The sequence below is a fragment of the Drosophila innubila genome, chromosome X (genome assembly GCF_004354385.1).
Source record: "Drosophila innubila isolate TH190305 chromosome X, UK_Dinn_1.0, whole genome shotgun sequence".
Taxonomy (NCBI): domain Eukaryota; kingdom Metazoa; phylum Arthropoda; class Insecta; order Diptera; family Drosophilidae; genus Drosophila; species Drosophila innubila.
Window position 1 is genome coordinate 31,643,054 of NC_047626.1, and position 13,041 is coordinate 31,656,094.

At 38.8% G+C, this 13,041-nt stretch overlaps 3 protein-coding genes across 3 annotated transcripts; 1 reads left to right on the forward strand and 2 right to left on the reverse strand.

Annotated features, from left to right (window-relative positions):
• Nucleotides 1-3,092: 3,092 nt before the first annotated feature.
• On the reverse strand, nucleotides 3,093-6,907 carry LOC117782372 (mannosyl-oligosaccharide glucosidase GCS1). Its single transcript, XM_034619480.1, has 2 exons — nucleotides 5,163-6,907; nucleotides 3,093-4,347 (listed from the first exon to the last, which is right to left on the reverse strand). Exons 1-2 carry the CDS (start codon nucleotides 6,832-6,834, stop codon nucleotides 3,446-3,448), a joined length of 2,574 nt encoding a protein of 857 aa, XP_034475371.1. The 5' UTR covers nucleotides 6,835-6,907; the 3' UTR covers nucleotides 3,093-3,445.
• A 1,026-nt stretch (nucleotides 6,908-7,933) lies between these two features.
• LOC117792490 (INO80 complex subunit C) lies at nucleotides 7,934-8,544 on the forward strand. The gene is made up of 2 exons (XM_034632659.1): nucleotides 7,934-8,128; nucleotides 8,202-8,544. Exons 1-2 carry the CDS (start codon nucleotides 7,990-7,992, stop codon nucleotides 8,399-8,401), a joined length of 339 nt encoding a protein of 112 aa, XP_034488550.1. The 5' UTR covers nucleotides 7,934-7,989; the 3' UTR covers nucleotides 8,402-8,544.
• A 515-nt stretch (nucleotides 8,545-9,059) lies between these two features.
• On the reverse strand, nucleotides 9,060-12,027 carry LOC117792480 (kelch domain-containing protein 3). The gene is made up of 2 exons (XM_034632647.1): nucleotides 11,783-12,027; nucleotides 9,060-10,348 (listed from the first exon to the last, which is right to left on the reverse strand). The coding sequence occupies exon 2, from the start codon at nucleotides 10,328-10,330 to the stop codon at nucleotides 9,122-9,124; it is 1,209 nt and encodes a 402-aa protein (XP_034488538.1). The 5' UTR covers nucleotides 10,331-10,348; nucleotides 11,783-12,027; the 3' UTR covers nucleotides 9,060-9,121.
• Nucleotides 12,028-13,041: the final 1,014 nt, after the last annotated feature.

Here is a 13,041-nt window from a genome sequence, read left to right on the forward strand (position 1 = left end):
AAAACTTGAACGCAGAAGGAATTCAAAGGCCAAACCATGTTCAAAATAACATTCTGCTTGAAAATCGGCTGAGCTTTTAAAAAGTTTCTTATAGCAGTTTGAAGTTGGTCAGACTTTGGATCTATCAACTTTACCACAACCGTACCGATACAAACGTTTGAGTTTTCGATTTTTGAAAAACAATTTATTTTGGTTACGGCTTCGGTATTAATTTTTTTTTTTTCCATATTTAAAAGAAATGCGTATTTATAATATATACACAATATGAAAAATATGCAAAAATTCTAATTTAAAAAAAATTAAAAAAAATATATTAAAGCGATTCTGAAGGTGGTATACATCTTGAAATTTTTTTAATTATTGTCAAATTTTAAAGTTGAGCAAATAATACTTACTATCACTGCGGACGGCAGTTCGCGTAAGTGACGAAAGCATCACGAATGATGCGAAAGGCGACTAACAATATATACAGCTAAGTTGGAAAATTTGTTACGACTGTCCGATCAGAGTTATATACCGATCGAAAGGTGTACTCCTAACTTACAACAAAAATTACTAAAACTTTTTCTAATTCACCTGGGTCAAGAGATACGGGGGTAAAAGTGAGAGGGGAAAAAATTATATGATCGCAGCTTATGGAGCCGTTGTTGGGGCTTTTTGGTAAAATTTTTTATTTCGTCACAAAATTGGATATCAGAAATTTTGGGGCTAGATATTGCTTTCGTCACTAGGCTTTTACCTCGTGTAGAGGTTTTTTTTGTGGGATAAGCGATATCTTACAGGCTTACAAATTATTCAAGATAATTGGTATTTCAATATACAAACAGCTATATCATATAGTAATCCGATTTTAACCAAATAGGGTCACAATGTGAAAGACAACAACAAAATGATATTCTGTGAGATTGTTAAAGGTATCTCAAAAAATGCAAAAAATGTTCATACTAAAGGTCATGCTGCTCCACAAGGAAGTCATAAACGACGCTTTATTAATACAGCTACATAAATAAAATAGAAACGAAAATTTAATTAATTTTTGTTCGAGTTTTCCTTGAATTTTAAAGTAAAAAAAGCTAAGGAAAAAATCATAATTTTCTTAATTCAAAAATTTATAGCTCTAAAACTACTGGTTTTAATCTAAGACTGTGATATATATATATTTATTCATTAGCTTTTAGAAAAAGTAGAGTATTTCCTCCAGGTTATCTGCATAAATTGATGCCGCTTTAAAATATTTACCCCATTTGGCTATGATCGGTTCTGGTGGTAACTCCTCATCTAAAATTTGTTTGTAGCGTTGTACACTGAGCGGATATTTTATGAACATTTTTTGTACATACAATTTGAACGAGTTTGAGACAGGATACGATGTTCTTACTTTTCAGCTATTAAATTGAAACCGTGTGCCCAACATGTTTTGTGTATGAGATTTGGATAAGAAACTTTTAAATTATTACCAGCTTTTGTCATATATGTCGCAGCATCCGTTGTTTCGTTCACTGATATCCAAACGCTTTTGTCTGTGATACTGTCGCAAATGTTATGGATTGATTGTTGGTAGCATTTATCCAAGTAGCTTTTTCTGTGAGAACTTTCATCTGGAATTTGTTGGCCTGTGTATTTTTTTAAAATTGTATAAAATGTAACGTTGTTAAGCACATTCCATGGTTTATTTCCCGCAACCAATGCTTTACACAAATTTATTTTAAATTCAGTTCTGGAAATGTCGGAAACGTTGCTGGACATGATGCTAAAAGAATGCGCATTTCCGTCGTTGTTGTTATTGGATGCTTTTGACCTTCTGTGAAGTGCATTAGCAATATGCTGCTGCAATTGATATTTTTTTCGCAAGGAATCTAAAATAATAAATGCATTAGAAACTGCTTTTAATTGAACAAAATATTTTGATTAACAAATTTTTAAATTCGTTTGCATACTCCTGAATATGCAAATTTTACCTTTTTGTCGCAAGTTGTACAAATTATATTATTTCCATAAAATTTAAAGCATTTTTCGAGGTTGTTAAACCATTTCCTTAAAAAATTTTCTTTAGATTTGTTTATTTTTGACATTTCACTGCAATTTCACACTACCAAGGCTGCAAGTTGTTCGGTTTAGGTCCGTTATCCGGTTCATGCTGCTTAAAAACCGGAGCCGAACATGTTCTGCAGGCTCTGTTCAGGACCAGTTTGTAGCCTTGCACACTACACACTTCATGCAACTCAAATTTATTTATTTATGTTTGTGATAATTTTTATTCTCGATATGCATTAAAACAGGGGTGTTCAGTGCCTATACACACGACGCACATTTGTTTTTGTTGTGCACATATCATATGGAAGTATGTGACCTTACACATTAGTAGGCTCCTAGTGCACATTGACAAATTACACAAACAATTTTTGACTTTTGGTTTCCGTCCCTTTCGATCCTTTCAAACAAAAACAATTTTACTCAATTGCTCTCTTTCTTTTCATTTTCTGACATATCGCCGAGCTCAGCAACAACAATTTCATAGACATTGTTGTTGCATGAGTGACTCTCGTCGCTTATCCGAATGTAGTTTGTTGTTGCCTTATTGTTTCGTATACACCGAAAACGAAAAACTATACTTTGTTGTGAATCGTCTTACGCATCTATTCTATTCGCATTTTATCAATTGTAATTTAATTTTTTCACTTAAAGAAACATGTTCCTAATTTTTTCCAGTGTGCACATTGAAACAAAAAAAATTTAAGTTACATGTGTGCGTGCGATTTATTTTATTTGTATTGGTGCGGGCACATCCATAAGGCAGCTTTGAGCACCCCTGGTCTAAATTCATAAAGTTTGGTACCAATCTAATGAAAAATCTGAAAAGATGCAAAATCCGAGGTCAAGTAATAAGAGTTCCATCTTGAAGAGATTTGCCGGGGGCAAATGGGGCGTGTCAAAAATTTTAAACAATCTTGATCTGCGTGAACCTCATAATATTAATTAACGGTTAAGTTTTTGTGTACCTAGCATAAAGCCGTCCATCTTTTTATCATTACGGATAACATTGAATTATCCGTTTTGTCAAGCTAAAAAGTCTAATATTTAAAACACATCACTTATACGATTTTAAAGTCTGTATTTTTATTAGTTAATTATTCTTAAATTCGTCTATTATTGCTATTTTAATTAAATAGTCAGATTACAAATTTGTACAACTTATGACAGAAGCAGCCAAAGAGAGACCGGTATTTAAGTAATAGGACATCATACATACATGTACAATATACTAACACGTACTACGCAAGTATATATAGTATGAATGTATAATTAAGTAGTTAAATCTTTGGAAAGAAATTGAACATGGCTAGAAGTTAACAGCTAAAAGAAATCGCAGTGCCTTTGGAATTGGTTGTAAAGATTTGCGTGAGGCTATCACAGGAGAAACTCACAGCAATGAGACCATGTTGCTTTAGAACTGCTCGGCCATAAGCAGAACGACAAGACCACTCCAGCCGGTGAATGGATTGCATCCCTTGCCTTCGCCCGTGGTATCATCATACTGCTCCCAGATGTAACCAGTGCGCTGGTATTGCCTAAAGATATTCTTTATCAGATTATCCCGCAGCTCACCATAGATTTTGCGTGCAGCCTCTGCATGTGGACCATTTATTTTGCCATAGTGACGCAGAGCTTTTACGGCCAAATAATTTATGTTGATCCAGATAGGACCACGCCAATAAGGCGGATCATGTTCCGTGTTTCGTTTCATGTACATCGGCGAGTCTTTCGAGAGCGAGCGCAATCCATAGTTAGACCAGAGTAACTTCGGGTCGCGCATATCGTGCAACAGTTTCCCTAGACTCGATGAGTCATGATCCAGCTGCTCTAGGAGCAAGGGAAATAAACTTACATAGCCGAACATGGTATCCACAAACTTGAAATCTGGCGGATTTAACGTATAGCGCTGTTTCTCCGGCTGCTGTTGATGTGGAGCGCCACCACGTTGTGCTCCAGTGCGCTGTGGTGTCAGTGGCGGTGGATGCTTCAGAACAACAGAATCCGTATGCAGGCCCCAATCTGTGTAGTGTTCGCTATACGGATCCAAATGAAGCTTATTAAGAAGCTCATTGTCTGTCAGATAGGATGCTGTCTCATAGTATTTCACATCGTCCTTGCCCAACAACGTCGACAGCTCGGCCATGACGCTGGCGGCTAGCGCTATCCAACAACGCAAATCTACATGACGCTCACGATCCGTGGGATGCGATGCCCGTGGGTAATCATCCAAGCCAGAGGACAGGCTCTTTGGGTTTAGCTCACGTAACGTGCTGGCGTTACGTCCCCGCCACAAATACGTGCCCAATATTTCACCTGAAATATAATATGCATACATATGTGTGAAAAGGAGTCAGAACGCATGAGAAAGAAAGAGATAGCGCGAGTACAAAAAGTGATTTGTGCCGGGACAATAAGCATTACAAGTTATAAGTATTATATGGTACAAATTGCATTGTTATGATAAAAAGGATTTTTAAATGTCACAGATTTAATTTTTTCAAACATATTTTAAGTCAACTGCCATTAATTTATTTTTAATTTCTGCAAAATTATTAGTTTTAGGAATGTTTCATATAGTTAAAATTAAATTCAAAATATATTTCAGTCCGTTTTTTAACATTTGAAAATTATGTACATTTAATTCAATGAATTTTAAATTTTGTGAATCTCCACTAATTTTTTTTTTTTTGACATTTGAAAGCATTACTGACATAATTTCAGAAACACCAACTTTTACGACCTCACCACTCCTTAAACAATAATAAACAATATTGTTAATAATTTAATAAATATGTCTGAAAATTCTAAGCTCGGACATATCTGTATCTTTTAAATACTTCCATGAATTTATACTCAACACCATTTCAAGCTTTGGGTGGATTTGGGAAGTTACAAATTTGTTAGGCATAGTATAGATTTGACAAATCTCTGGTTGGTTGGTCTTTTCAGGAACACCGACAATTAGGTTGGCTTTTTTGCCGTTAGAGATATATAGGACACACCTATGATACCTATGTATACCAGGTGATGTGGTGAATTTTGGAAAAAATGGAACATACGATACTTAAGCAATAAAGGATGAATACTTTACTAATGTGACTGATGTGAAAATCAAGGATATGACCTACCTCGTTGCGTGGTGTTGTACCAATTAAACCAAGCCTGAAGTCGCGGGTAGAGACGCTCAAGGGTGGCGAAGCGTCCCTTCTGGGACAGCTGCTGCTTGTGCTGAGTGAGCAGTTTGCGGAGGGTGAGGAAGAATGTGGGTGGATTGGCGTGGCTGTTCCGCTGGGTCACAAATTCCTCAGGCACCTTGGCGAGCGCTTCAGTGCCGAGAATTTGTTCTCTTGGTATCCAACCCTCGACGTTAAGGAGATCAAACCAATGGGAAATGATGTCCAGCTCAATGTCCACATCCCAGGAACTAATCAAGAGCCCATGGAAACCCTCGTCCCATAGAAAGCCGCGCGGGAAAAAGCTTCGCGATGGTACCGCCGTATAAAGCGGCGCCTTCCAATAGGGCACTGGATTCTGTGTGTGGACAGACTGCACACGACTGGCTCCATAGAAGTATCCAATGCCACCAATCATGTTGCTAAGTGAGTTTCTGGCAAAGCGAATCTCTTCAGCCCCAAAGCCCTTGGCTGACAATTGAAATGTATCTTCGAATCGCTTCTCGAATTCAGCAATCTTTGCTTGAAGCGAGTCGGTGTAAGCGCGTCCCGTCGGCGGTTTGGGTATAGACTCTCCCAATGCAAATCCGGAAGTTGACTGATACGTAATGTCTAGTGTGAAGTCCACTTCGGCTGTTATCTGTATGGCTATAAAGTTTGGCTCGGGATTTGTTGATGGCAAACCATTTTGGGATACGATTTCACCGGGCAGACCAATAAAGCGGTTACCATTCTTGTTGGCAAATGCACGGAAATGTGAGAAAATTGTTTCCTTCAGCATGCTGAGTGACGGAGCCACCGTGCTCAGATATGATTTGTGCAGAATTCGTCCCTTGACGGCATGGAAACGGACTTGAAACTCGCCCAAGCCTTGAGTCTCCCCGTAGACACCTGGCTCGGGGCTCTTCTCATCCGAGACATACTTGATGTGACCATTTGAGCGCTCGTCAAGTGCCACATACCAGATCAGAGATATGCTGCGATCCCAGGCGCGTGTTGTATTCCGAACTGAGATTCGTGCCGTCCAATCGCCGCCAAATTGTTTGTCAGTGGAATACTTGACAAATGAGGTTTTTATCTCGAAGGGCAGATCGTGTATCTTCTGCATGCCAAAGCTGCGACCATCATGATGGGTCCAGCCATATCCATCCAGATTGTCACCCAGATCGCACCAGTGGCGAATGCCATGACCTCCAGGACCCAAATTGCTGGGCGTATACCACATCAGTCCCATGACCAGCGAATGCGGGTCCCGGGTCTTCATACCAAAGTACGTCTGAGGCCGATATGAGCCCCAGTAACGCTCCGGATCGTCCAATCCTGTGCGTAAGACCATTTTTTGATTATCGTATGGCGTATTTACGCGTGTCTCCAGATAGCCCAGATAACCAAAGTAGCTGGCGATAGCCAAACAGACACAGCCTATCAATGTCTTCCACTTGTCCAATATCAGCTTTGAAGACAACAACTGAAAGCTAAAACTTCTGCTGTTAGTTGTGCTCCGTTTGTGTTTGGCACTCGTTGCAGCTGCCGCAGCACCTGCCGCTGAAGCACTAGCACCCGGCGGAGTGCTAGTTACATTTGTTTTAGGCGTATTGTTGTTGGTGCCGCCTGCGTTGCGCGCCATATTTCCTGACTGTAACGTGTCCAAGTGCAATTGTATTTTATTTATGTACCCACTACACACACTCGCATACAATCCAATTCTGAACTAGTTGTGAAGTTCCAGTTCCAATTCTAAACCCGGTAATTGTCTATTGGTGGTATTCCTAAAACAGATTCGGATTTGGTTTTGTTACAGATTTAATTTCGCCGACCATCTGTTCACAGAAACGGCTGTGAGAATTGAAGCTGCAGCCCGAAAATAGGTTACAACATTTTCACACCAACACTACTTTTGTAAGGGAATCTGGTTAATTTAATTTTGACGCGCGTGTTGGTAAACGACTATAGATCGGGCGCGTCAAAATTAGGTACTTACCCAAATTAGCTTACAAAAGTAGTGTTGGTAAACGGACAAAGTAGTGACAAAACGCACAATACAACCATGCAAAATTTAATTTTGTATGAAAATTTCAAAGATTTTTTAAAAATAAACCAAGTGAGTCCCCAATCTAATTTTTACTGATAAATTCATCATAAATCACCCCCTATTTGTGGTTTTTTTTTTTTTTTTTGAGATGAGATCCGTATAATAGATATTTACCAAAATCATTATATACTCATTAAAGAGAGATTTTTAAAATAAAACTTATAATAATTACGGTCCCTGGCTTAAACCAAATCAGCATCTGCTTATGGAATACCCCAAATATGAGCTTAATGAACTACGAGCTCAGACCATGATGAAATTATAACAGGTTGTGGCTTCGCTCTCTTACGGGGCCACGATTTTGCATGTGTTTGGTTTTGTATACTGTTAACTCATTTTCGTTTTGTATGCTGTGAATAAAAAAAATCAAAATAAAAAGCAATGGCATGTATTTTTTATTTATATTAATTAAAGTACATCCCGACGACGTTTGCATTCGTACTGAGCAATCGTGGCCCCAAAAAAGAGGCAGCGTCGAGCGAAGCCACCACCTTGTTATAATTTCATCATGGCTGAGACAAAGATTCAAGTAAATGTGCGCACTAAAATCAGCAAAGGCCGCTGAGCAATAAAGATTAATTTGAATGGAACTAGTTCATTTGCTTAGTTTAGTGAACAAGTCTTGGTTGCTCACTCATTCATGAGCAACCAAAACCAAACGATTGTTTATATTTGTTTAATGCCAAAGTGATGGACTCGTTGTCTCTGCCTAAACCTAAACGAACATTTAAGCGTTCATTTGCCTTTCCCAAGAACTGCGTCTATCGACCGCTACGTCAAATTCACAATATGGAGCGCAATCAAAAGTTGCCCGCCGATCAGCCTACATGTAATTAGTAAAAGACCAGACCAGACAGATGCCAAGGTTAATTTAATTCACACCTTTACACTTCACTTCACAGACTTCACGCTTAATGCGCCGCCCTCGTTGCTGCCGGTCAAGAAATATTCAGACATTAGTGGTCTACCGGCGCCCTATGTGGATCCCCATTCAAAACTGCGTTATGCCAATGCGGAGGAATACGCCTCAATGCAGCACATGCCTTCGGATATCATCAATGGCTATCTGACCGTTCGTGGCTACACGAGTGCTGTTGGTTAGCTCAAGGTGTATGTTTATATAAGGTGATGTCTTTGTTGACAGCTGAGCACTGCTGCCAAAAATCGATCGGAAAAATGAACTAAAAATTGCTTAAAAAGGCTAACACTCAATAGAATCAAAATACAAACAGAATTATGATTTAAGTGTTTTGCTTTAATTTAAAAAACTTTGAAACCTCCCGATAACCGATTAGAAAAAGCTGTTTTGGCAGCGGTGCAGCTGAGGTAGTTAAACTTTCAAAAGTGCTCTCTCGGCTTTTAGAGGCGCTGGAAAGATCTGTCTGCTGTAAATAAATACACCTTGCCCGGCTAGCTGGCAGCAACATAACATTAATATTCATATTATAAGAGCTTTATTTAAGATTATTATATATATATATAAACATTTTACAAACTAGAGCTAATTCTGAAGTATGTCAAAGCAAGTTTCTGAAACTGCATTTGTTTAATTACTGGTCTTTTCATCGTTGCGTCGCAGTATGTGTGTGAGTGTGTTTTTTCGAGCACTTGTGAAAGAGATCTGATTCTGATGCATTGCTCTGCTACTGTACTAATGCAATGCGCTAAGAGCAGGCATTGTTGTGTTTTTCATGTATAAGCGACAAACGACGAGGAGACCCGTACCTGACCAGGCATCAACCATGTCATCCATTTCATTACATTTGTTTATGTTTTTCTTTGTGTCTAGACATAGCAACAGTAACAAGAACAGTAATAAACGCTAGCCAGCCTGATTGATGGGCCGTGTAATACTGTTGGGCTGTGTCAGCATATTAAGATCAGCACGGAAACTGCGCGGCAGTCCGGAGATGTCCAGCTGATGCTTCAGCACCACCATTGTGGCCAGAGTCTTGAGTGTTGGCTCAAAGTCCAACACATGCAGATCGCTGTAGTCAATCAGTGTGGTCACAGCTGATGCTGCTGCTGATGGTGGCGTTGCATCCGTTGCACGTGATGCGGACGCGGATTGGTGCATCTGGGGCGTGGAGCAGCGAGGACTGGTGCCGCCGAAGAGGAACATGCGAGTGCCCATGACAATGGCACACTGGCGTCGACGAGCCGTTGGCGCCTGGCCATTGGCACGCACCAGATTCCAGAGTTTGGTCCGGGGATCGAATGTGTACAGATCGTTGAAATGCTGATCGAGTAATCCGTTGTAGCCGCCAAAGACAAAGATCAGTTTGTTGTGCACAAACATGCTGTGACTGCGTCGACCCACTGGCACTTTGCCGGCGGTAAAGGGACGATGCCAGACCTTGCTCTTCATGTCCAGATACACAATCTCGTGACAGTAGGTCTCCTCCTGGCTATGGTATGGACTGTGCTTGTCGCCCCGCCCCCCAAAGATGTACATACGCTCCTCCTCGTAGGCAACGGCAGCATGAAAGTCCCGATACGTGGGAGGAACGCCAAATGTCTGCACATAACGCCACTCCATTGTCTCCAGATTCAGCGCATGCACATCACTGCTGAACTCGTTGATCTCGTCAACGAATCCCCCGAAAATGTACATGCAGTTGCCAATGACGCAGGCAGAGTGACCGTCGCGTGCTCCCGGTAGACAGCCACTGACCGCCGGTCGTGTCCAACGAGCGGTTTTCGGATCGAAGCAGTAGAGAACATTGCACAGGTGCTCATCGTTGCGACCGCCCCAAATGTAAATGCGCTCCTTGTGCGCGACGACAGTGTGACCGTAGCGCTGGAACGGCACCAGCGGATACTTGAGGGGATCGCCATCGCTGTCGCATTGCTGTGGCACTAGCGTCCATCGCATCGAATGCACATTCAGCACATGTACATCGATCGGCTCATTGAAGCGATAATCGTCACCGGTGCAATAGCCGCCAAAACTATAAATGAAATCGCCCACGCCCACTGCGGCATGATTGACACGCTGTGGACCTCCATCCAGATGCACCGTCCACAGCATTCCTTTCTGTGCGCCTTTCTGTGGGAGATGGAAATATGTTTAATTCAAGTCAGAAATACAAGTTCAACAGTCAGTATGTCAAATTGTTGACAGTTGACATTTGTGTGGAAATATTTCAAGTGATTACGATTACATTTCACTTCATTATGGATAGCAAAATTGTCAAATTTTCTAAGAACCGTTGACAAGAATGATAAAATAAGAAATAGGACAAAAATTCATCAAAAACATACATTTTGTGCAAAAAAATATGTAAATTATTGATTTTGTCAAAAACTTGCTTGATTAACTGTATGTATGAGCTTTCCTTGTACTTTACGTTTTTTATTTTATTTTCCTTACTTTATTATAGTTGCTTTTGGTTCGCGTAAAAAATAACTGAAAAAAAAAAACATTGAGATTAATCAAGTTTAACTTTTTTTTCCAAATGAAAACAAAAATGTGAAGTTTATTTGTTAGTCAAAACAATTACTTGACACTGTATGTATGTAGATAAATGCATATTCTGTTTGTTTACATTTTACAGCTTGGAGCTAGAAACAGCTGTTCAACTATGTAAATATGCAAATGAAATGCTTATATTGAATGGTTCCCTTATCATAAGTCCATTACTGACGATATTCGATCCAAATAACTTGAAGAAATGCCACAAATATGTTTAAATATAAATAAACATACGTTTTCTTTCCTCGATGACAGTCTCAATATTTTGGCAACTTTTTTCACGATTTATTTATTTTTTTTTGTGCAATTGGAAGAGATGACATAAATTATTAATACAATGTGCATAAACACCCTGTAGATCTGTAAGTACGTTTGCTTGATTATCCCTAACATTGTCCCTGATGTTGTTGTTAGCTTTGTAAAAATTCTGCCAACGTCAACTGGCCGATGTTAGTTCGCACTTTAGGATTTGCGGCATTTGGTACATTATTGTTAGGCAAGAAATTTTAAGTCGCGTGGCTTAGTTGTTAGAGTCGCCGACTTGCTACAAACAAAAAATTAATATTTTCAGTCATGACCAAAAAAAAAAATAAAATATAATAAAATGTTAAATTAAATAAATGAAAAAGAAAAAAGCAACATAAAAAAAAAAAAAAAAAAAAAAAATTAAATCAAACCATTAATTTGAAAACAATTTTTTTTCACCCAATGCCTGGGGACTTATCGGCAGAGTTCCACGAGAAGTCCCTAACGTTTTATATAAGGAAAAGGTTAGGGAATGCCTAGAGAGTTTTTGTTTGTTTGTTTTTGTTAAAGTCCTCAACGTTTTTCATACATGTCCCTAGGTTTTCCCTATCGATTATTCGACAATTCCACAATCCACAACTTTTCCTTGAGGTCTGGAACTACTGGGAAACTTTAATGTTCATATGTATGTTACTAACAATATATGTATATTTATTAATCTGGCAAGGAGGCCTTGAGTTTTGCCTACTTATTTACACTTACCTCACACGACGGCTATTGCAAAGGAGGGTCGCTTGTCAACTGTTTTATATGTTGGTGTTTTGTTAGCAGATTAACTTAATGGGATATAATTTACTAATTCCACAGTCTTTATCCAGTTTCTGGACTTTAACTTAAATCAAAGTTTTCGAAAGGCGCGTGCAGTACAATGTGTGTGTTAGTATGTTATTTCTTTTTGTTCACAGCCAACTTTTTGTCGGGCTTTTATTTGCTGATTATCAATACTATCGATATGCACAGTCAATGCGAAATAAATAAATGTCGAATGTGGCCAAAGTGGCAAATACATTAGAGGTATTTCTGAAACAAATTCAGATTTGCTATCGATTTGGCTTAAGTATATATGAGTCCGTTTCAGGAACGACCCTGTTTGCACACTGATTCGATTTTGATAAATTAAAAAAAGGGCGCCAAACCACAAATTTTTTTAGAATAATACTATTTGTTTATTATGCTTAAGCTGCAATTTGACACCTTATCAGCTCTTTTTTGTCTTTGTCTTTTAAAACTATTTTCGTGCTGTAGCTTCAATTCCCACAGCCCCTTCTTAGCTGTCATATCCATCTGGGAAGTATACAGTAATTATTCTGCATTAGTATATATATTTATTTAATAAATAGTTCTTTAATTATCTTCATTTATTTAATAAACTGTAAAAATACTCAATATTAAAATCACAATTAAAAAAAACACGTCTTATGGCCAAATATTTACCATGTTTATACAGTGCCTTAACTTGCAGTGTAATAAGCTATTTCCACGACCACTCACATTTGCCACATTTGCTCACATTTGAATGTGGCTCATATTTGCCTTTCCACGACCAAATGTGAAGCTGCTAAGACATTAGATATTCACCTAAAGCAAATCAGCTGTTAGGTTTCGGTGCACAAATTATAAAAAAACTGACAATAACAACATTTTAATATTTATTTTGATATTATCATTGGCGCAAATTTAATGCCTATTGTTTTTATTGAAGAAAACAGCTGGTAAAGGGATAATTGCTTTTTTTTCACGACTTCATCGATAAACATCGCGTGTTCGATAAAAAAAATACTGAAATTCGCCGGGGCGAATGACAGAAAATCTTCACACTCATAATGAATGAGCCAAAATGATCTTTCGGATTTTGTACTGAATTGAAGTCCAAATTCGGCCGATTGATGAAAATGGCGTCGAATGAGCCAAATGTGCTGTCGTGGAAATAGGCTATTTAATCTGTGGCCATTGCCAGAATT

Bases quoted from the DNA above. Each gene is read 5' to 3' on its own strand.
- LOC117782372 (XM_034619480.1), bottom strand. From the start codon at position 6,834: ATGGCGCGCAACGCAGGCGGCACCAACAACAATACGCCTAAAACAAAT. The intron at 4,348-5,162 runs GTAGGTCATATC...ATTATATTTCAG, and splicing joins GTACAACACCACGCAACGAG to GTGAAATATTGGGCACGTAT.
- LOC117792490 (XM_034632659.1), top strand. From the start codon at position 7,990: ATGGACTCGTTGTCTCTGCCTAAACCTAAACGAACATTTAAGCGTTCA. The intron at 8,129-8,201 runs GTAATTAGTAAA...TTCACTTCACAG, and splicing joins GCCCGCCGATCAGCCTACAT to ACTTCACGCTTAATGCGCCG.
- LOC117792480 (XM_034632647.1), bottom strand. From the start codon at position 10,330: ATGCTGTGGACGGTGCATCTGGATGGAGGTCCACAGCGTGTCAATCAT.